Here is a 20,965-nt window from a genome sequence, read left to right as displayed (position 1 = left end):
GAGGAGGAGGAGGATGAAGGTGAGGAGGAGGATGAAGATGATGAAGAGGAGGAGGATGAAGATGATGAAGATGAGGAGGAGGATGATGAAGGTGAGGAGGAGGAGGAAGATGATGAAGATGAGGAGGAGGAGGAGGATGAAGGTGAGGAGGATGAAGATGAGGAGGAGGAAGATGATGAAGGTGAGGAGGAGGAGGATGAGGATGAGGAGGAGGAGGATGAAGATGATGAAGAGGAGGAGGAGGATGAAGATGATGAACATGAGGAGGAGGAGGAGGAGGATGAAGGTGAGGAGGAGGATGATGAAGATGAGGAGGAGGAGGAAGATGATGAAGATGAGGAGGAGGAGGATGAAGATGAGGAGGAAGATGATGAAGATGAGGAGGAGGAGGAGGAAGATGATGAAGATGAGGAGGAGGAGGAAGATGATGGTGATGATGATGATGAGGAGGAGGATGATGAAGATGAGGAGGAAGATGATGAAGATGAGGAGGAGGAGGATGAAGATGATGAAGAGGAGGAGGATGAAGATCATGAAGATGAGGAGGAAGATGATGAAGATGAGTAGGAAGATGATGAAGATGAGGAGGAAGATGATGAAGGTGAAGAGGAGGAGGATGAGGAGGAGGAGGATAAAGATGATGAAGATGAGTAGGAAGATGATGAAGATGAGGAGGAGGAGGAAGATGATGATGTGATGATAAATTTAATTTAGCACTAAAAGAAAATCAACCTAAGTCAAATTGCAGGCAGAATATTTTGCCGTAAGGCCTCACTGAATTTTTTTATCCTATAAAATACTTAAAGGTAAAAAGTGTTTTTTTTTAAGTTCTATTAAAGAACTTGTATTTTGTCCAGTAACTTGAATTATTCGGTAATCTTTTTCTCTTCTCTTCTCTTCTCTTCTCTTCTCTTCTCTTCTCTTCTCTTCTCTTCTCTTCTCTTTTCTCTTTCTCTTATTTTTGGTGCCAGGGAAGGGGACCTCGTGCTTCCAGGAGGGGTCTTCCGCTGCTGAGCTACCTCTCCAGTCACAGAATTATTCAGTAAAAAGACTCCACTTTCACCTTTTCTTGAACTCACTCAGCAGACCCTTATCTGTTTTTTTGGAGCCGGAAAGTGCACTTAGTTGTTTCTTGCCTGAGAGGACTTCACACTCCGAATTTGGAGGCAGTGTTGTAGACCCACGAGGAAGCCTTCTTCCTTCCACTGGGTTTTGTCCTGGGAAACCAGGGTGGTCAGGACGTCACCACATGGAGCTGGCTGCATGTCCCCTGAGCTGGTTGCGTGTCCCCTGAGCTGGCTGCGTGTCCCCTGAGCTGGCGAGAGCTGGGAACTCCTATCTGGCCACATCTGCTCCTCCTGCATGTCCTACTGCAGCAAGAGGCTGTGTCCTGGGAGCCACCGCTGAGGATGGGAGGACTTTCCATTCCCAATGCTCCCGGAGGCCTCAGCCAGCATCCCGAAGCCTGAGCACTGCAGGGGAAGGGCGGTCCACCAAGGCCGGGCTGAGGGGCTCGGGGGACAAGGTCTGCCCTGGGTAGGACGAGGACAGAGCCCTCTAGCTCTAAGCTGTCACCTAGGCTGGCTGCTACATCTCAGCACCACCAGCAGTCCCTCGTTAAGGGCATCCTTGCGGCACACTTGTGTGATCCCAGCACTGGGAGGCTGAGGCAGAAGGTGGAGGATGACAAATTCTAGCCCAGCCTGTGCTATCTGTGACTGTGTGAGCCCCCGCCTCTGAAAGTTAAAATTAGGGGGGAAAGGACTGGTCGCAGGGGTTGGTTCTTAGTGTAAAGAATTTCTATTCAATCCCTAGCACAGGAAGAGAGGAAGGATGGATAGAGGGGAGAAGGAGAGAGAGGAGAGAAGAGGAGATGGAAGGGAGGGCGCAAGCGAGGGAGCTTTTGGCAGTCCAGGCAGTCACGGGGTGGTGTCTTCCTCTGGCCCCTCGCCCCTCTCACCACAATACTTAACTACACATGGGCTTTCCCGTCCTAGCTGCTCGAGTTCTCCCTGCCCCGCGCCTGCGGACCACCTCCCGCAGAGCCTCCGCCCGCCCACGGCCAGGTTCCACCAGGCCAGGTCCCACCAAGCCCAGTCCCACCAGGCCAGGTCCCGCCAGGCCACGACTCGCCAGGCCACGACCCGCCAGGCCAGGCCCTGCCAGCCAGCCCTGCCCCCCCCCCCGGCCCCTGCTCCCGGGATGAATGAAATGAAGCGTGTGACCACCTACCCACACACCTTGGCAGAGGTGCGCTCCACACGCGGCGGCCCCCGCCCAGGCACGCGAGCACTGCCGCGCCCTCCAGGCGGTAGCCGGGGAAGCAGGAGAAGGTCAGCGTGTCCCCGACGCCGAAGCGGAAGCCAATCCTGCGGCTGAAGGCGGGGACGCCGGGGTCGTCGCAGGGCTCCAGGTCATACTCTGGGACAGAGAGACAGCGTGAGGGGCGCTGGGAAAGGCTGAGCAGTCTGCAGCTAGAACCCGCAAAAGAAAACGCGGGCGCATGGCTGCATCCTCTGCGCGCGAGCGGCGTCGGCGTCAGAATTCCTGAAATACAGAGACGCCTGCGAAGCAGCAGGTAAGAAGCCGCGCCGCGCTTTAAAACCACCCTTCTGCGAGCCTGGCGGGGCTGTGCTCTCACTGCCACAGCCCTTCTCAGACGGCCTGAGGGGCCCGAGGCCCGGCGCACGAGATGAGGTCCCCATCCCTGAGGTCGCCTCTAGAATCTACCTCCGTGGAAGGCCACAGCTCCGCGCTCTCTAAGTGAGGCTTTGCTCACGGGCATCGAGGCCACTCCGTGCACTGCTGGCATTTCTGTGACCCACTCAAGGAGAACGTGCTCCACCTGTCCTTAGGGCAGAGGCCGCTGGCTGGTGTGGCCGCCCGCCACCAGGTGGGCTCAGAGCCGGGGCTGGCACCACCTGGAGCCCACATGTCCCCAGCAGCCCCGTCTGGCTTCCTTGGTCCCCCGCCCAGCAGGAAGCCCACGTCCGGCTGCTGTGGGCACAGGAAGACCGCGGGAAGCGTCCTGTCTGCTCTGCCCGCCTGGCGGCTCCCCTCTCTGTGATGCCTGCGGCAGCCCTGCTGAGTCAGCATCATGAGCTCCTCCTGGGAGGGGTGGGACAGGGACAGGGACCCTGGAAGGCCGACCAGGAGGAGGCAAGGGCCCGCGCTCCAGACTGGTGAGGGAGAGGTCGAGCTACGCCACCCTTCCTAGGGCACTTTCTCTCGGCTGTGATCTCCAGTGTGGGCTTCCAAGCCGCCAAGCTCTAAGACTTGCTCTGCACGTGCGAAGCTCATCATTTTCCCCTCAGGACTGTGGATGTGATCTTTGTGCGCCCTTTCCAGGCTGCTGACTCCTACATCTCCTCAGCGTGCTCCTGTCAGGCCCCACGGGGAGCCCTCCCACGGTGTCCTTCCTCCCACCCAGCCTACAGGCTGACCTCTGCAGAGCGCTCCCACTCCTGCCCTGGCTGCGCTCTTCTCTTAGGCAAAGAACTTGCTCCAGGTATCTAACGCACCCAAGCGGGTCATTCTTGAAGTACACGTGTACATCTGACCTTAATGTGCCCGCAGAAGAGAGAACACAAACAATGTCATTTAGTTGAAATAAACACGTTGAAAGCCTGTCGCGCAGAAAGCACTGGCACAATCTCCAGGAAATACGGAAAGGGAGACGTCGCGATCCGGCAGACTGCCCGGCACCTTCCTGATACGATTCTCCTCCAACCCAGGGATATTTTGTGCACTTGAAGAAAATGAAAAATCTTCTGCGATTCATTTGAAAACAACCAAACTCTCTAGCAAAAGGGGCAGACGACTCCTCCTTTCCTGCGTGCTCTTCACACTGCAAGAGGAGGCACGGCAGTCCTCCACCCCTGGGCCTGGCCCGCGTCCTCCCTTCACAGCGCCCGGCAGATCGGAAGCCTGAGGCAGTGTGGTGTGGGGCTGTGGGTCGCACATCCACCCATGGGGCTGTGCCGGGGTCCTCAGGCTGGCTGCCCCAGCCTCCACTGCTGTGTGTTGGTGCTGTGCACCTTCCCAAACTCTTGTCAAACCCGAGGACCACACGTCGCCCCGTCATGCTGCCTTCCCTCCAACGGAAAGTTTGCTCCTAGCAGTTAGCCCTTCTTCTTCTGCGGTTTACCCACTTGGCTTGCTCTCATAAGCATGTGTGTGGGCACCCATGGTAGGAATCGGATGAGCGAGCAGGCCAACTCACCACTCAGGCCAGCAAAGCTGCCTTCCCGGTCACCAGCCACCACACGGTCGGAAGGCTGTGTGTCTCGGGGGTCCTGTCCTCTCCACTGGCCCTGGTCTATGTCAGCTGCTCCAGTCCCCCACCCCAAGGCTGCTGTGAGCCCAGCTGTGACCCTGGCCGGGGTCCTCAGTCCTCTTCCTCCCTCTCAGATGAGGCTTCCATTTCTCAGCTGTAGGATGCACCTTCCCCTCTCCCCCTACATCCAGCAGGTGATGCGTACGCTCACCCTCCCTGCACTGGAGGGTGGAGCCCAGCCCCAACCTCGCCCTCTCCCCTCGCATCTCCACGCGCCATCCAGTCCCCTTTCCTGTCTTTACCGTCACCTTGTGTACTGCCGGCTTTCAGTATTTTTTTTTTTTTTAAATTTCACCACTTTTAGGGCTTGAAGCTCTTGACAATCTCTTCTGGGCTTCTCCTCAGCTTTCCAAGAGGCAAAACACTCCCATCCTCCCCCCACCAGGCCTCATTCCTGATGTGTTCTGTCTACCTGGCACCTTTGTCTGCTTCTTCTAAAAGCTCTGACCCTCTCCAGCCAGCCAGGCCAAGGACCTCCCAGCCAGGCCACGGAGCTCCCACCCTCTGACACCCACTGAACCTGAGCCTCCAGTGTCTCTCCTACTGGGGTTACTGAGTCAGTTGCCGCTGAGGTCACATGTCCCTTAGGCAGGCCTCAGGAGAGGGCTGAGCACATTAGCCTCTACTCACCGCTTGCAATGGCCTCCTGTTGCACTCAGTCAGCACCCCAGTGCTGTGTATGTGGCCTCACGTGAAGTGGCCTGTAGGCATGGTGCACAGCGGCCCTTCCCTCTTATCTCCACCTCTAGCCCCAGCCATCTCGTGTTCACCCATGAGCTTGCAGGCTCTCCAGCAGCTGCTCTTCCCCTGCCCTGGCCGTAGGAAGTGGATGGAGGTGGCGCACATGGGTAGTCCCCAGAGCACCAGGGGACCAAGCACTCTGCTCTGAGAGAAGAGGCTGTGGACGGCAGACACTGCAGGCCTGGATGGAAGGCACTTGCCTGGTGGAGTCTGAAGAGAGCACACTTATGTGGAGAGAGGAGTGCACGGAGGAAAGCAGCCCAGCTTCAGCTAGTTTTGAAAAGCCTGAGAACTGTGTGAATGCACTGAAAGTTGCTGACCCAGAAGGCGAAGTGTGGAGGGGTAGCTCGGTGTGTTGGTGTACACAGAGACTGACCAGAGCACAGAGAGGACATGCTCCCCGAATTGCCACCAAGGTCCACAGTGACACTGCCTGGGAGGCTCTGCTTTGACAAAGCCTTTGAGAAGAAAGGGGGGAGCTGGACGAAGAACAAGAGGAAGCTGTAAGAGACGAATACTGTTTTTGTTGAACGTCAGCAGGATCCACTGAAGGGCAAATGCATCGTTTGTATAATAAAACTGCCACTCCTTTGGGTTCTCCATAAAGTATCACTATTTTAGCACCGTTGGGCCAGGCTCAAGGCAAAGCGCCTACAAGGGAAATCGCTCCTCCTCGAGACGGAGCAGCGCGGTTTCCTTGAAGCTGCTCTGGTCGCAGGTATGATCTGGGCTTTCACGGGACTCTGCCCAGGGAGGGGCGTCCTGACGGCGAAGCCTCATGCTCAGGTGTGTGCTCTGAGGCCCTGGCTGTGTGGGGGATTGCTGGAAGGCTCCAAAGGCTTGCACTTAGGGTTCAACGCCAGTACAGAATCTGATAGCTGCCCCCAAAGAGCTCCATGGATCCGGAGGAGGGCACTGTCCTGTTTGTCACTTGCTTGTATAAAGGAACTTAGGACAAACGGCTAGATTTCCTGTCTAGCATTCTGACGATTGCTGTGATCTGAATGTGGCTCCCAAAATTCCTATTTTGGAAATAGCCTGTGGGGGCTTGGGAGGAGGCCCAGTGGGGCTCCTGGGGTGAGACAGGGCTGGGGTGGGATTACCCTCCCGCGAGGACTGAGGTCCTGCCCTGTGCCCCCCACCCCCATGCAGCATCCTGACCTGGGCTGGCCCGGCCGGTAGTGCTGTGAGAAGCAAATCCCTGGGCCCTGTGCATGCCCACCTCTGGCGTTCCATTCTGTGACACCTGCACTAAAGGACACCAGCAGTAGTGCCACAGAAGACAAAAGAATTGAGAAGCAGATGGAACAAAATGAAAAAAACATCTCACAGACTCATGAGGAAATCCGAGCCTGGGATCTGCGGATTCACACCAGCGCCGCCTCTGTCCTCAGAGTGCTCCGTGAAACTCGGCTTGGATCATGATCAAAAGAGCAACGAGGGGCCAGCTCCTCACCAAAGCCCTAATTGGGGCCAGCAGGGGCCAGTGCTGGGAGGGAGGGCGGGATCTAGGTATTAGCGCTAAGCAGACTTAAGCATTTGATACACAAAGTGAGTAGTTTCATGACTGCTGCATGTCACGGCGCACTCCCAAGAACTGAAGTAGGCCTCGCCAGCCTGAGAGGCTGCGCTTGCCGGGGATGCGGCGACAGCGCCCTGCGAAGTCAGTGTAGGAGAAATGGCCACTGGTGGGAACCGGAGAGGAGTCCCCTGGGGACAGCGTTAGGACAGGGCTTCATCTTCCGTGCTGCCACGGCCACGCAGGACTTAGTGACCGTGACTAAGTCCTGAGGTGTCCGCGGCAGGAAGAGAGCTGCCAGCTGAGAGCCCGCGGAGCAGACAGCGAGCTTTCCATCGCAGCAGGGCTTGGAGAGGGTGAGCACTCAGAGCCGCAGCAACTGCGCCCCCAGAGGCTGGGAGCGGTGCTGCAGACTACAGCGCCTTGAGCGCACGCACGCACTAGCCACCCTGTTTGTGGCATCCAGAGACAATCATAGAAAGTGGCATCACATCTGAGCTGCAAAGACTGACGGGAAGCAGGTTTTCCAGGTGCCCCATGTGCAGACACAGGTAAGTCTCATCCCTACATCGTTAGCACTCTCAGCCACGGTCTCGCCCCTGCTGACCCTGCCTGGGGCAGGAAGTGAGCACCACCAATCATGGGCCTGCGCACGATTCGCTCCGAAGCCGTGTGATCGAATGCATCCTGCATGTGTGGGTGGCTTCGGTTTTGGCAAATGTGTCTCCGTAATTGTGTTCTCATCTGCAAAACCGTACTACTACCTACGGCATAAAATTATGCAAATTAAGCAATCTAACCCATGCAAATATGTCGGCCATCACATCAGTCCAACACAAATACTGTCTCTCTATTACAGTAAGACTTCTAAGGGTCAGCCAAATAGCTCAACAGATTAAAGCACCTGTAAGCAGGCGCAGGGGCCGGGGTTTGATCTCTGGGCCTGCCTTGCCAGCCCTGACCTCAGGGCATGCTGAGACCTCGATTGAGACTGGGCATGGTGGCGTGTGCCTATAATCCCAGCTCTTGGGAGGCTGTAAACAGGTGGATCACTATGTGTCTGATCTAGTAATGAGACCCTGAACACCCTGTAGACCCTTCCCTAAAATACGAAAACAAACAAACAAATACAGTAAGACTTCTGGAGTCACTGAGCGGAAGGTGGCCCTGTGTCCACATGGCTCTCCTGGTGGCTTTCCTGCAGCATTGGCATCCACTGGATGGGGCAGCCAGTGGGGTCAGGGGACAGCTGGCCCTCAGGTCACCTCTGCAGGACAGAAGCATCCTCAAGTAGGACACAGGTGACCATGAGCATACGCAGGTGGGCTTCTTAGGAAAAGATGCTCTACGCATACATTTCCCAGGATGAGGATGTACAATCTACAAGGGCCTGGTGTGCTGTGGCCCCTGGGGTCCTCACACCCTGCCTGGTAGGAGCTAAGCTTCTCCACCGGGTTCTGGGAGGCCATCTCTGATTAGAAGCCCATGCAGAGGGAACCAGGGTGAGAGAAGGCAGGCTTTCACCAGAGCGAGGACGTGACAAGCAGACCCACATACCTGAAAAGGTGATGTTGAAGCCCTCATAGGAGATGGAGAAGTCTGAGATGAAGCGCAGCTGGGCACTGAAGTTTCCAAACAAGCCGGCCTTGATGGTGTGGGGCAGCACGGAGCCCGTGAGCCGGGCCACCGGCTGGGAGAAACTGCCGTCCTCCGTGATGAGCAGGAAGTCGTGGGAGCTCTCCAGGTGGAAGGTGTGGAAGATCATGTGCACCCCTGAGCCACAGACAGACGGGGACACAGTCAGGAGGGGCAGCTGCGTGGCTGCTTCTCAGAACACGGGCACCCAAGCCTTGAGCCAAAGAACTAAAATGCCATCTTAAGATGCAACTCTAGCCTTGAAGCTTAAGGGGAAAGTGCACAGAAAGAAGAAGTGAAGACCAGGGAAGTAAGAACAAGCACTCCAGCACGCGCTGCAGTGCAGATCTGGAGCGACACAGACGTCCATGGAAATGGAGGTGGGAAGAGGCGACAGGTAGGGTCAGAGGCAGGCGCAGGAGCCGCGCACAGCTCTCTGTGGACACACAAGGGTACCGACACGGAAGCATGGAAGGGGGCCGGCACAGATGGAGATCTCACCGTGGTTGTATGCACACGTGAACATCAATGTAGACGGAGGGACAGGTGGAAATGAGGACAGGGACAGGAGGTGATGTGGGCAGGATTGTGAGGCCCACATTCTAGGATAACCCCTGGGCTCGGGAGCAGCGTTTGTCCCAGGGGATAAAGGACAAAATAATTTTCCCTTTTGTGCTAAACTGCCCATCAGAAAATGTAGCTGGCAGCTCCATGTGTCAAGGGTCTGCGAGGGACCGTCCTGGAGGGCGGAACTTTGCTGCCTGCTTTGCTTGTGCCCACTCAGACGGTACACTGAGCCCTGCTTCTGGTGCCTGAGTTGATGGGGACACCGTGAGCCGTGAATGTGTCCCCTTAGGTAGCACAGTCTGTTGACTAAGGGACCTGGTGCTTCATGACCTGCTTCCTGTTTGGTCTTAGCGTGCTGCACGGCCAAGATCTTTATTGTATATCATTGGTAGTGTGATGTAAGACAGAATAGATAATAAATTAGGTCATTCTAACACCAAGCTGAATCCAAGGGTGGGTCAAAAGACCACGTCTGCACAGCACGTATGGGTCACAATTCTAAATGGTTTACTTGAGACAGAAAATCCAGCCAGGGGGAGAGGATACAGAGCTCCTGGAGCTCGCCCTGGGCGCAGAGTCCACCCTGCCCGTGCACACAGAGTTCTCCTGCCTCCCACACTTGCCTGTACTTCGGGGGAAGGCATCGGTACACTGTGTAAAATGAGTTATTTCTTATGTAGCAAGAGTGGGTGAACTTCAAGTGTGAGGCAAGAGCACAGACTTTCCAGGTGCATAATCAAAGCTAGAAGCCCAGCAGCCGCCCGCTTCTAGCCAGCAGTCGCAGGCCGCTCCTCACTGCCGGCTGGACCCTCGCGGCGACAGCGGGCCACGCGCGCACGGCTCGGCTCCCTGGGAACCTATGTTACTTGTAGCTCCGATAATTTAAAGACCATCGTTCTTCTAGAATCTTATTAAAGGTAAAAACCAAAGTCCTAAACTTTGTCCAAGGACACTGGCTCTTGTCCTGCCCCTCTGGACACGAGCACCCTCCGGGCCCTGCTGGGCCTCACGCTTCCCCAGGAATCCGAAGCCCGCACTGCCATCTTACCCTTTCCGTGAGACACCTCGATGGTCCACGTGCAGTTGAGGGAGTTGGGATAAAAGTCCGGAAAGCCGGGAGAAAGGACCGTTCCGCTCTTCCCCTGCAGGTAGCCTCCACACAGGGCTTCAAATGACAGAAATAATCCCGGGGTTATAGCCTAGCAGTGATTGCCAGTGTAAAACATTTAAAGTGGCACTGAATATGCCAGGAGACTAACCCAGGACCCCATGTCACGTTCATGAGCAAGGCAGAGATCCAACTTTATTTTACCCCAAATCCTGACAAGCCAGGGCACAGGGGGTGTCTGAGCTGACATCAAACCCAACGCAAAGTACAGCAGGAATAGCAACGGGGTTGCGAAGCACAGAGTCGTGGACACGCAGACGCCGCCCCCCGCCCGCCCTGCAGTGGGTGTGAGCCCAGGCGGCTAAGTCCCCACATTCAAAACGAGTTCAGAGTCGTTTCTGAAGGGAGGAAATATCATGAGGTCATAGCAAGCTCAGGGGAACGTAGCGACAGGCTGTCCACACCATATAAGGGGTAGCTTCTGCTTTCAAGAATTTTCTAATGTGTATATTTACAAATTTAAATGCACAATAATTGTGCACACTTGCGGGGTACAATGTGACATTTCTCTGCCTAAGTTCTGGGTACAATGACCGGATCAGGTCACTGGCACTTCTACCTCTCTGCACACACGTGTCACCTCTGCTGTGGGCAGTGTTCAGCAGCCTCTGTCCTGGCTTCCGGAACATCAGCTAGCTGTTCTCAGCCATAGAGAGACACTGGCCCCTGTGCCTGCGACACTGGGCACACTCCCTCCTGCCCCCACAGCCTCCCTACTCCTTTCCTTGCTCCTCCTGGATGCATAGTCTTTGAGTTCCCAGACTTGGCAAAGATATGGAAAAGAGGAGCCTCACCCGTGACCCACAGGAATGCAAACCAGGGCTGCCGTCAGGAAAAGTGTGCTGAGCCCTAAAATCTGGAAGCAGTGCGACCACATGCTCAGCAGTCCTGCATCCCAGGAGGGGACCTGGCTCGCTGAGAAGAGCTGTGCTCCCACTCTGCACAAGTAGTCATGGCAGCAAGAAAGGACACGGCCAGCTGAACTCATGCCGAGGGGAACAAAGATGGGGCAGTCCGAGGTGGAGAAAAGAGGTGGAATCTTGTCATTTGCATGTGAGCTGGAGGCCCTCTGCTGAGTGAAATCACTCCAGTGCACATAGACAAAGGCCAGGAGCTCCCACCTCGTGACTGTTTGAGTTCCTAAGCTCTGATGTCGGATGCGGAGAGGGCAGACCTGGGCTAGACATGCACCTCTCACGTAGGAGCCTGGATTCCACGTGGGGGAGCGGATGGGGGTGCAAGAGGCCACAGCGCCGTGAATGTGGACACAAGTAGGGTGAGCAGGTAGAGGGAATCTCAGCACCTCCACCTCAGGGGACAGGAGGACTCCACACAAGAACCTAAGCAGGTGACCATTGTGCAAACAGAAACGGGAAGAACATTGCTCTGAACACAGGGACTAGTCACTTGTCACTCTGATTTGTCTATGGCCAGATTAGCATAAATTAACATGTTCATTCCTCTCATTTTTCTGAAGGGTTTAACCAAAAGAATTTTAAAGCATTTTATATAAAATGGAGATCTCATGCATCCAAAGTTGTTGCTGTCTATTCCCTAAAAGCAAATGCTACATAAACTGATAAAAATGTATTCATATCAAGCTACATTTACAAATTATGCAATCCAAGCTTCATTAGTTCACCCTCCGTCCTGAAGCCATCAAGGAAAGTCCCTGGGCTGTGGACTGGGGAGAGCCCGAGTTGCGTGACGCCGTCCACACGCAGGGCACAGAACCCAGGTCTCCAACCACAGGCTTGGGGGCTCCAAGGAGGAGGAAGTTGGAAGAGGCCTTGCAAGGAGCCCGCCCCCGCCAACCCCAGCCCCAAGGTGTGCGAGCTCGCCACAGCTTCATCCCCCGCTAGGGAGGCCTTGCGTGAGCCTGCACACGCAGTGCAGGCTTTCACGAGTGGCATCTGCCTCACTGAGGGCTCGGGTTGGGTTCTGATCCGATACTGAAGAGTGGACAGGAGAGAGGAGCTCCGCGCCTTGCCTTAAATCCCAGTGCTCATGTGGGCCCTGGCTGCGACCCCAGGTGGGGTGCCACCCCCGGGCAGCCCCACATTTAGCTGCCCGTAATCTGAGCTGCGTGAAGCTGTGTCCTTCTGCACTCTGCACTCTTCTGGATAGTTACAAGGAGCACAGAAAAATTCCCCTTTTGTTTTCCTTAAAGCTAAAACTGCTGGAATTTCACTTTCCCAGCTATGTTACTGATCTAGAAAAGCCCCTAGATACACTGAGAGGAACACCTTCCAGGGAGACAAACTACGCAGAAACTAGCACAGGACGAGTGGGGACCCCAGCTAGATCCCCCCGTGTGTCACAGGGACCACGTCCCGCTCCGCCGGGCCAGCTTGGGAATGTCCAGCCTGCACTCAGAGCCATCTACCGAGGAGGAGCGTGCATCTACTTTTCAAGCACTTTTTCACTTGTGGGCAACTAAACAAGTAAGACAGGGAAGTTTATGGCATACTAAAGCTTACAGTGTAGAGAGGGAGGTAAACAAGTTGGATAAAAATCCTCTGATAATCAGGCAGACTTATTCTAAGAACAAGACTAGCTCACTTTCGGAACGCTACAGCACGTCCCCCTGGAGAACAAACAGAAAGATGGGGGAGTGAAGACTATAGGCCGCAGAGCCAGGTGGGCACCACCACGGCCGCTCTAGGGCGGACCCTGAGCACAGGGTAGGCGCTGCCGGGAACCCAAAGACCAGGAGTAGCTGTATTCACCCAGTGTCCTCAGCCCCTGCGCGCTGAGGTTCCCGGGTTCCACGGGACTCGAAAGCCTGCTCTGCTTCTCTGCTTCCTGGAGTTGTACCGGAGCCCCATCATCCTGTCTGATAGGTCTGGATTCCAAGTTTCCCAGGCAGCCCGCTCCCAAACTCTCTCCCCTTGGGCCCCACGCAGAGCCAAGCCCAAAACCACAGAACAGGTTCACCTGATTGACCTGGGCAAGCAACCACAGGAACTCTCCCTTGTTAACATGGAAGGTCCCCCACAGACCAGGGGGCCTGCCAAGGTTAGCCCTCCCTCAGCTGTTCCAGCATGCAATTACCCTCCCCTAAAAGATCCTATAAAGTTCCTGTTCCCCCTTTGTTCACTGGGTCTCGCTCCACGAGAAAGCCAGCCTGCATGATGCCCCCGATAAATCTTCTACTTGTGTCAGGATGCCTGGTCTGGTCGGCTGCGTGGGTTCATGCCTAACACTGTCCTCATGCCCTCTGAAGCCTGTCTCCTCCTAAGCTGCCCAAACTCTTCTGATAAAGTGAAGTTCACTCAGTCATCATGGCCCAGAAAGTTGAGTCAAAGGATTTAAGAAGTCGGTGGCTAAGCAACCACTCACCGGACTGCAGAAGGGTGAGGCTGACTGTGGAGCCTGTTGTCACAGGCCACAGCCACTGTCCCCTAGGGTGTCGGCCTTGGGAGGGGAGCAGCCAGCCGCGCCAGGCGGCCTCTCCCTGCAAGGGAGCATTCACCCCAGGGCGACGCACCCTCTCACTTAGCGCGTGAGGTCTTCCAGATTCCCACTTTCAGTGCGGCCTCTTCCTTGCACTCAGACCGAGTGCGCACTGCCACTGGACAAGGACACGCTCTTGGCGCCCCATCTCTCGTGCAGCCGCAGCACCCCTCACCCACACCCCTGCCATTCCCCAGCTCCACTTCCTGTACACTTCCTTGAAGAGACCACGGCACCTCGTGTCTGATTTCTTTCTTTTCCCTCTTCATCCATCATTGCCTTTTCTTTCTTTTTGCCATAACTATGAAGACAGCTCTGCTCAGAGCAAAATGTCGCAGGGATCTTTGCATCTCTGCTGCGTAGGGCCAAGGACTGCGCTCACACAATGAAGCGGTTACTGATGCTGACTTCACTTCCGCTGAAGGCCCGGAGCCTGGCGAGGACAGCCGCGTTTCCCGACCCTCCTCCTGCCTGCGCCCACCTGCGCCGGGCCAGCTCCCTGGATGTCACCCTCCCACGCTTCCTCCGGGGCCCACTGTGACACTTTCTGAATGTCGCCCTCAGGAAACAAAATCTTCTTTTCTTCACCCTCGGCCATTTTTCCTGTGTCTAATAAAGTAACTATCTCTTTGTGTGATTTAACAAACTGCTGATAAACTGACTTTTCTGCCGTGGGGATGCAAATACAGTAGTGTTTAGACAAATGATTGCAGAAAGAGTAACAGTCCCAGGAGTATCTACAGAGGGAACCGACTCTGGAGAGTCCCGCCCACGGCCCTCACCGCGGGAGAGGAGGGCCAGGTAGCAGCACCCTGCACTTAGGTGCTCCAGAGCTTGGGCTGTAAAGAGGATGTCTACGCTGAACTACAGCGGCGCTGCAAAGACAGAAGAGATGCTGGGAGTGTCATCGTTTTTCAGTGATGTAAGATATTCTAAGTTATCCTGCTTTATTTTGCTTTCTAAAAGCCATGGATTTTAAATGTTTAAATAGCCGATTGATATATGTTTTGTTGCAATAAAGCCCCATAGGATTTAAGAGATTGTCTGAGATTTCAAAGGGCTAAGAGAGCAATTCTTTGAGTTAAATGAAAACAATCAACCATGACGGACTAAAATTCACACGTCAAACTCTAACATCTCCCAGAATTAGATTTATTAATAACCTTTAGCACAAATTAATCATTTCTGAAACCTGCTCCACTGTAGCAAAACTAATAACTGATACTTACGTTACCAAACCCTGAGATCATTTAAATTTCAAATTCCCACACATTAAAGTGGAAGACAGCGCAGTGACATGGCGGCTCTGGAACGCTTCTGCTCGTGAACAATGTGTTTTGCAAAACATAAGCGTTCCTCAAAATCCTGGTTCCATTTGCAAACATTTCTCTTCTATGGCCAGGACTGTAAGCATTAAGGGTAACCTGTGTGGAATGGCATAAGGAAAGGTGCGAGTCCTGCAGGAGGAGACCTGGAGGCCTGCAGAGGAAGCTGACCATTCACCTGTGGGGTCACGGGGCAGAGGCAGGAAGCAGGAGGCGGTGCTCTGCTGGGCAGAGGTGGAGAGCAGCAGTCCTGGTTAGATATTGAAATGTTACGAGTGTCAAGTGACCCGTGCTGGGTCACCAACCACAGGCAGTGTGTAATGCACAACGTCATGGAACCTTGCTCTGCATGAAGAGAAATCCAGCCCAAAATTGGAACGAGCACTCGCAGGGGCTTCAGGCGGAGCCTCTCTCAGGCGCACTCATGTCCTGCTCACTGAAGGGAGGCCAGGTCGGGTCCCACTGCGGAGGAGCGGGTGGTGTGCAGCTCCCTCACGATCAGAGAGCTTCCTTGGCTCTGTGTCCACCGCAGGAGCAGGAGGCCCACGGCCAGAGCCGGGGACAAGGGCCCCACACTCTTCTGGGTCACCTGCCCACACCAAGGAAAGCCCAGCAGGGACAGCAGTCTACTGTGCTCACTTCCAAGTCTCACTTTATCTCTAGTGCAGTGACTGCGAAAGGAAAAGGCTAGTACAAACACACAGCGGCTTTTGCTACAGCCTGAGGCCTGCGTGTAAGCAGGTACTCTGTAGCTACATGTGATGAGGAGCTTGCCTTCTAGGAAATGTTTGAAAATTAAGTAAGATACTTGATTCACCTTCAGTTGTAGGTGAACTTCAAAGCACTTTAGGCTCCTATGTAGCTGAATGGAAGTGTGTGAACGGCGAGCGGCGGTGCTAAGGTTGGCTTTAGTGTAGAACCCTAAAGTGAGGCAAATATTTACATGTGTTATATGATATTATCAGGTTTTATAAAATTGTGGGTTTTTTAAAAAGATTTTTTTAAGTTTGCTTTTTCAGCAATACTCACCCAGCCTACTCGTAGGGCACACCATGACGCCTTGATGCACGCCTTTATTTGTCATGGTCAAATAAAGCGATGCCGTCTGTCCGTTGCCTCACGTGTCTCAGAATTTGAGGGCAGAACATGGAAGACCATCTTCTGAACCCATCTATCCTGTAACCTGATGCGGCCGTTACTGTGGGCGCCCTGCTGCGGGCAGGCCTGGGTCGATTCCTCTAGTCTGGGTGTAACTGCAGACCCACGGAGTGTCCCCGCTGTTCCCTCTTCCCCACCTCCAGCCCCTGGTCACCTCTACTCCACAGACTTCTGCAGATTCCTCACACCACTGAGGCCTGCTGTGCCTCGCTCCTGGCACCCGATGTACCGTCTCACAGGTGACCTGTGGCAGGAAGCTGCTCTCCCATTTGTTTTCTGCGACAGGGCTTCCCTGCGTACTCCAAGCTGGCCCTGATCTCGTCGTGATATCCTGCCACAGCCGCATGGTCCTGTGCCACCACACCCGGCTTTAAGCTTCTGTTCTTTTGGCAGCTGAATGGCATCCTCTGTGTGTGCACCACGTTTCCTTCATTCTGTGGTCTGCTGGTGGATCCTGGGGTCCACCCCACATCTTTCCAACTGCGAATAGTGCTGCAGTGGATGCTGAGTGTAGATGTGCTGTCAGCATGCTGATGGCCTTTGTGTGGACGTGGCCAGCGTGGGGCTGCTGGGTCACCTCTCAGCGTAGTTTGACTTCCCTGAGAACTCCACATGGAATTCCAGGGCTGTGGGACTGCCCGCCACACCCGCTCTCAGGGGAGATGCTGCCTTTCTCCACCCTCAGCTGCACTTGTCATCCTCTGTCCTGGGAGGCGGACATCCTCACAGGTGGGAGGCCGCATCTCCTGGTCATTCTGATCTGCACTTCGGCTTGTGGCACTCAGCCTCTGCCTCTTCTCTGGGAAGATGGAGTTGGTACTGGGATCGGGCGATTCTGGAACTGTGGTCTCCTCCCAGGGATGTGGTCTTCAGCATTGCCACCAAGCCGGCAGGAGTAGCTAGTGGCCTTTGCCCTGCGTCTTGGGGCTCCTCTGCTGCCTGCCTTTGCCTGCTGGCCACTGGCCCTGCACACAGGAAGCTGGATGCTCATCGCTGTCTCCCAGAACCCAGAGCCCCACGCCGCTGGTCCGGGTCCTCCGTGCTTCAGCCAAGCTGCGTCGTCTGCCTGCTCCGTGCGGATGCCAACTGCTGCTCAGATGACACTTGGTGGCAGAGGGCAGTGGGTTTTAGTGGTTTGTGGCTGAGGTGGTTCTTACCAAAACCCTATTGTGTAAGTGCGTTCTTAAAGAAGTCAAGATATTTAATAAATGTACAAATAATGCTTCGAAGGAAATGCTTACAATCTTTATGACTGAGCAGATGGAAATTTCCATTGGTACATCCAACTTCCACTTGCCCACGCATTATTTCCATAGAAACAATTTTATAGTGAGAGGATTATTTTCCGGCCTGATGGCAAGATGCTCAAAGTTTTTTTGCAAACAACACAAATAGCATTCATCTTTTAGCGTGAGGTTGGGTGAGGTACAGTCACCCTCTAATGGAGAATGCTATGCACCTTGAGGCTCCCAGAGTGGGTGCACGTCAGACGTGGCCAGCCCCAAAGGAGGGTCTGCAAGACGTGGGAGCCCAGCAGGGCTGCAGAGGGGGCCGGGTCAGGAGACGGGCTATGTGCAGGAAAGGCAAGGGCCGCGCTTCAGCCCAGATGGGAGGACGATGGCCCGTCCTAGAACGCGTCAATGAGCGTGGGCCCACCTGCTGAGAATGCCGCGCACAGGAGCTAGCAGACTGAGCCTGCGCACCGGAGGACAGCCCCGTTGCTAAGCAGTAGCCTTACATAGTAAGCAAAATACGGCGGGCGGACTTTAGGTGTGCGACACTTTAGGGCTCACGGAGTTTCAGATGAATCACACCTGGGAGATTCCCCAAGGACAGAAGTCTGCGTCTCCCTACGGCACCTGCGCGGTCAGCGCCACCTACCGTCACAGCTGGGCAATGCATGATTCCACTGGTGGTTCCTCTCGCAGACCAGGGGCTCGTCGTCACTCAGCGTATACCCGGGGTCGCAGCTGAAGGTCACGGTGGACCGGATGCCGAAGTTACTGCCGTGCCTGTGGCCGTTCACAGGGATGCCCGGGTCGAGGCAGGAGTCTGACTCGAGGGTCACACCTAGATGTAAAACACAGGACCAGAGGACCTTGGAGGTGAGCGGAAGAGAAAGGGCAAGCCCGCGCTACCAAGCTCTGCAGCCCTCCGGACACAATCGATCCGGGAAGACACGCAATGGAGTAACCCATTACCGAATTCACGCTTGAGCGTCCAACAAGCGATTCATGGAAAGAAAAGTCCCAGTTCATGCAGCTGACCCTGTGCTCAGATTGGAGGGATGTGTATTGCACAGTCCACCCGGTGATGCCTCCCTACTGCAACCCTGAATAACTCACTGCCTTCTGTGAATTTCACTTTTCTTTGTTGTAAACCAAGGAGCTACTAAAGTCCACGTTTCCCCCTTTAGATTTTAATCTCTGAGCTCTCCTTCCCTTCTTTTTTGTCCTTTAAGTTCCTGTTAGATTTGGGTGATCATACGGCGACGGTGCACGCGTATGCTTGGAGACACACCTCATGCAATGTAGAATTACAGCGCAGTGGACTCTTTAAAATTGCATTTCTTAAACCCATACAAGAATCTGCACTTAGCACAGCCGCTTTGGAGGTGGTGTAACTAACCAAAGCTACAACATGTGCACAAGTGCAAAACAAAGTTACGGAATCAGATCTCGTCACTGCAAGAGCTGCTTTTCTGTTGTACGTTTCTCATCTCACACAGCACATGTTTAAGAGACGATCAAACTGAGAACAGAGGGAGAGAATAACTAATATTTGTACACACAAAGAATGCAGGCTTGCTTCAGTGTGTATCGGTCACTTACTAAACTCCAAACATGAACTATGATCTGAAATAATAAAAAATCTTAAACTGTTTCTCCTATTTAGGTTATTAGATCCCCACCTGTGATCTCCGGCATATTACTAGGCAGAGTTTGAGTGATGTGATTTGTAAGTACACTTTCCCTAAGTAAAATACATGAAATACAACACAGAGATTTTGGGAACCAGCAATGTTCCCTTATCAGCACAGCAAAGCATGGCTGAGAGGCCCGGGAGGCCAGGCGGCCTGCAGTGCCACTGCTCCACCGTGCTCTAAGAGCCCAGTCCGGGGGAGCCCTGCTGGACCCTCCTGAGCACCCGGGGGAACTCGCGGTGGGCGCGGGGGCAGGGAGCCTTCTGCGCCCCCTGCAGGAGGCGGGCAGCAGGAGAATGAGCTCATCATGGAGACACGACTGAGTCCACTACAGCTCCCCGGAGGCCCGCAGGCGCTGGGCCCTATGCTGCAGAATCACCCCGCAGCAGCCCGCAGCCCCAAAGCACCCCGGAGTCCTGTGCTGTGCCGGGATCCGTCCCAGGCTCCCCCACACGGATGCCTCTGTGTTGCATGCTGTCCTTGTACTACACATGACTGGGCCATAACTTCTCCCAAAGTTCTCTGAGTCCCTGCAGCCAGTCCTCACCCCTCAGAGGCGGTCTGGCGACTCCTGGCCTCTCGGCGGTTCTCTGAGTCGGCAGAGGGCCCAAGGCTTGCACAGAGGAGCAATGTCCCCTTAGCCCCGCAGTGGCTGGCACTAGCGAAGCCGATGAAGCTAACTTAGAGTCGTTTTCACAGCAGGCTGAATGATGGGAGGAACCAAAGCTAGAGGACTACAGGGCTTTATTTTCCCAAGAATTTTTCTTAAGCCAACATTCTAAGCTCCTGAATACTAACAAGCATGCCTTCTCATGAGCAAGAGGTGTCTGTCTTATTCTCACAAATTTCGAAGGCACAGACTCCTCATCCTTAGGTGGCTTTCCACTCTCCACGACCCTCCATGGACTGCTTCTCCCCTGCTGGCCCTCTTCTGTGCCACCCTGGCTTGTAGCCAGAGGGCTGCGGACTGTACCTCTGCAAACCGTGAGCAGAAATGAATCTTTCCTTCCTGAAGTTGCAGGTCTTGGGTCTTGTGTCTCACCAGTGAAGAGCCTAATGAAGACGCCCAGGTTCTGGAAAAGTCACCTAAGCATGGTATACCTTCAGGTGGCTTCCTGTATGACCAAAGAGCTTTATATTCCTTGCACTGCAGTGGACAATAGTGATGGGGATTACAACTTTATGTGTATGTGAGAATAACACAACAATGAATAGCATTTAAAAGAAGTTTGGAAATAGTGACCTTTTCCCACCCAGAATTTACAGTTACAAAACAGACAGACGCTAGTGGAAATCAAAGCATAGATCTAAGCATAGAATCCCACACATGTAAACAGAAGGCGCTGTCATTGCGCTCCTGTGTCTGCCTTCTGTCTGGGATGCTGGGGCTGAGCTAGGAGTGTGCTGGCCTCAGGCCTCTCGGCATTGCTGGCTGTTGGGGCTCCAGCGGGGAGGGGAAGGTGCCCTGGTGCAATGGCAATGATAACCTCGAGGACAGCTCAGCAGGGTGGCCAGGCATGGAGGCCCTGGGCAGTGAGGGTGGGAGCCACCATAGGGCCGTCCAAGGGGTGCAGCTGAGCACAGAACTCTGGCTGGGGCACCTGCTCGGGGTTTCCCTGAGTCCTCTTCAGGGCTTTCCTGTTCGCCTCTTGGCCTCCACAGAGACAGCATGCAGAGAAGCAAGGGCCCGTGGATTTTCTTGTGTTTTTACTTTGCATGGGGCTGGAGAGGGAACCCAGCCTTTGCAGTGAGCTCATCCCCATCCCTTTTTATGTCTTATTTTGAGGCAGGCTGGCCTCAAACTTGCCACCCTCCTGATTCAGCCTCCAAGAATGCTAGGACGAAGCCTGGTGCACTCACCAGGACCAGGTTTAGTCAGCACTGGGAGCACATATAGATTTTGCTCCAACTGTTTCTTAGTTGAAACTTAGAGTAGGGATTCTGCACACAAATGATGTGAACATGCTTCACTGCACTTGAACTTTGAAAAACATGTGGCTTAAATGTGCTGTCAGCAGACACAGGAGGCTGACTGTGCTGAGGGCAGCCCGTGTCTAGCTAAGGCAATGTGCATTCCATACAGCGAAGGTGGCTCCTGTGTTAGCTATCAATCTTAACAGACATCTAGTCGAGGAAT

The 20,965-nt window shown here is 54.4% G+C and overlaps 1 protein-coding gene across 1 annotated transcript in view; it reads right to left on the bottom strand.

The window, feature by feature from the left end:
• The window catches only part of Csmd1 (CUB and Sushi multiple domains 1), a 1,642,653-nt gene that overhangs the window by 275,889 nt on the left and 1,345,799 nt on the right, over positions 1–20,965 (bottom strand). The window contains exons 18-21 of the mRNA XM_012517218.2: positions 17,787–17,975; positions 9,847–9,963; positions 8,154–8,369; positions 2,233–2,421 (exon numbers count right to left, since the gene is read on the bottom strand). Coding sequence (XP_012372672.2) covers positions 2,233–2,421; positions 8,154–8,369; positions 9,847–9,963; positions 17,787–17,975 — 711 coding nt within the window. The remainder of the gene's footprint in view (positions 1–2,232; positions 2,422–8,153; positions 8,370–9,846; positions 9,964–17,786; positions 17,976–20,965) is intronic.

Source organism: Octodon degus, unplaced genomic scaffold, assembly GCF_000260255.1.
Source record: "Octodon degus isolate 3935 unplaced genomic scaffold, OctDeg1.0 scaffold00155, whole genome shotgun sequence".
Taxonomy (NCBI): Eukaryota; Metazoa; Chordata; class Mammalia; order Rodentia; family Octodontidae; genus Octodon; species Octodon degus.
Note: the sequence above shows the minus strand (reverse complement) of the source record. Positions and strands in the feature narration are given on the sequence as shown.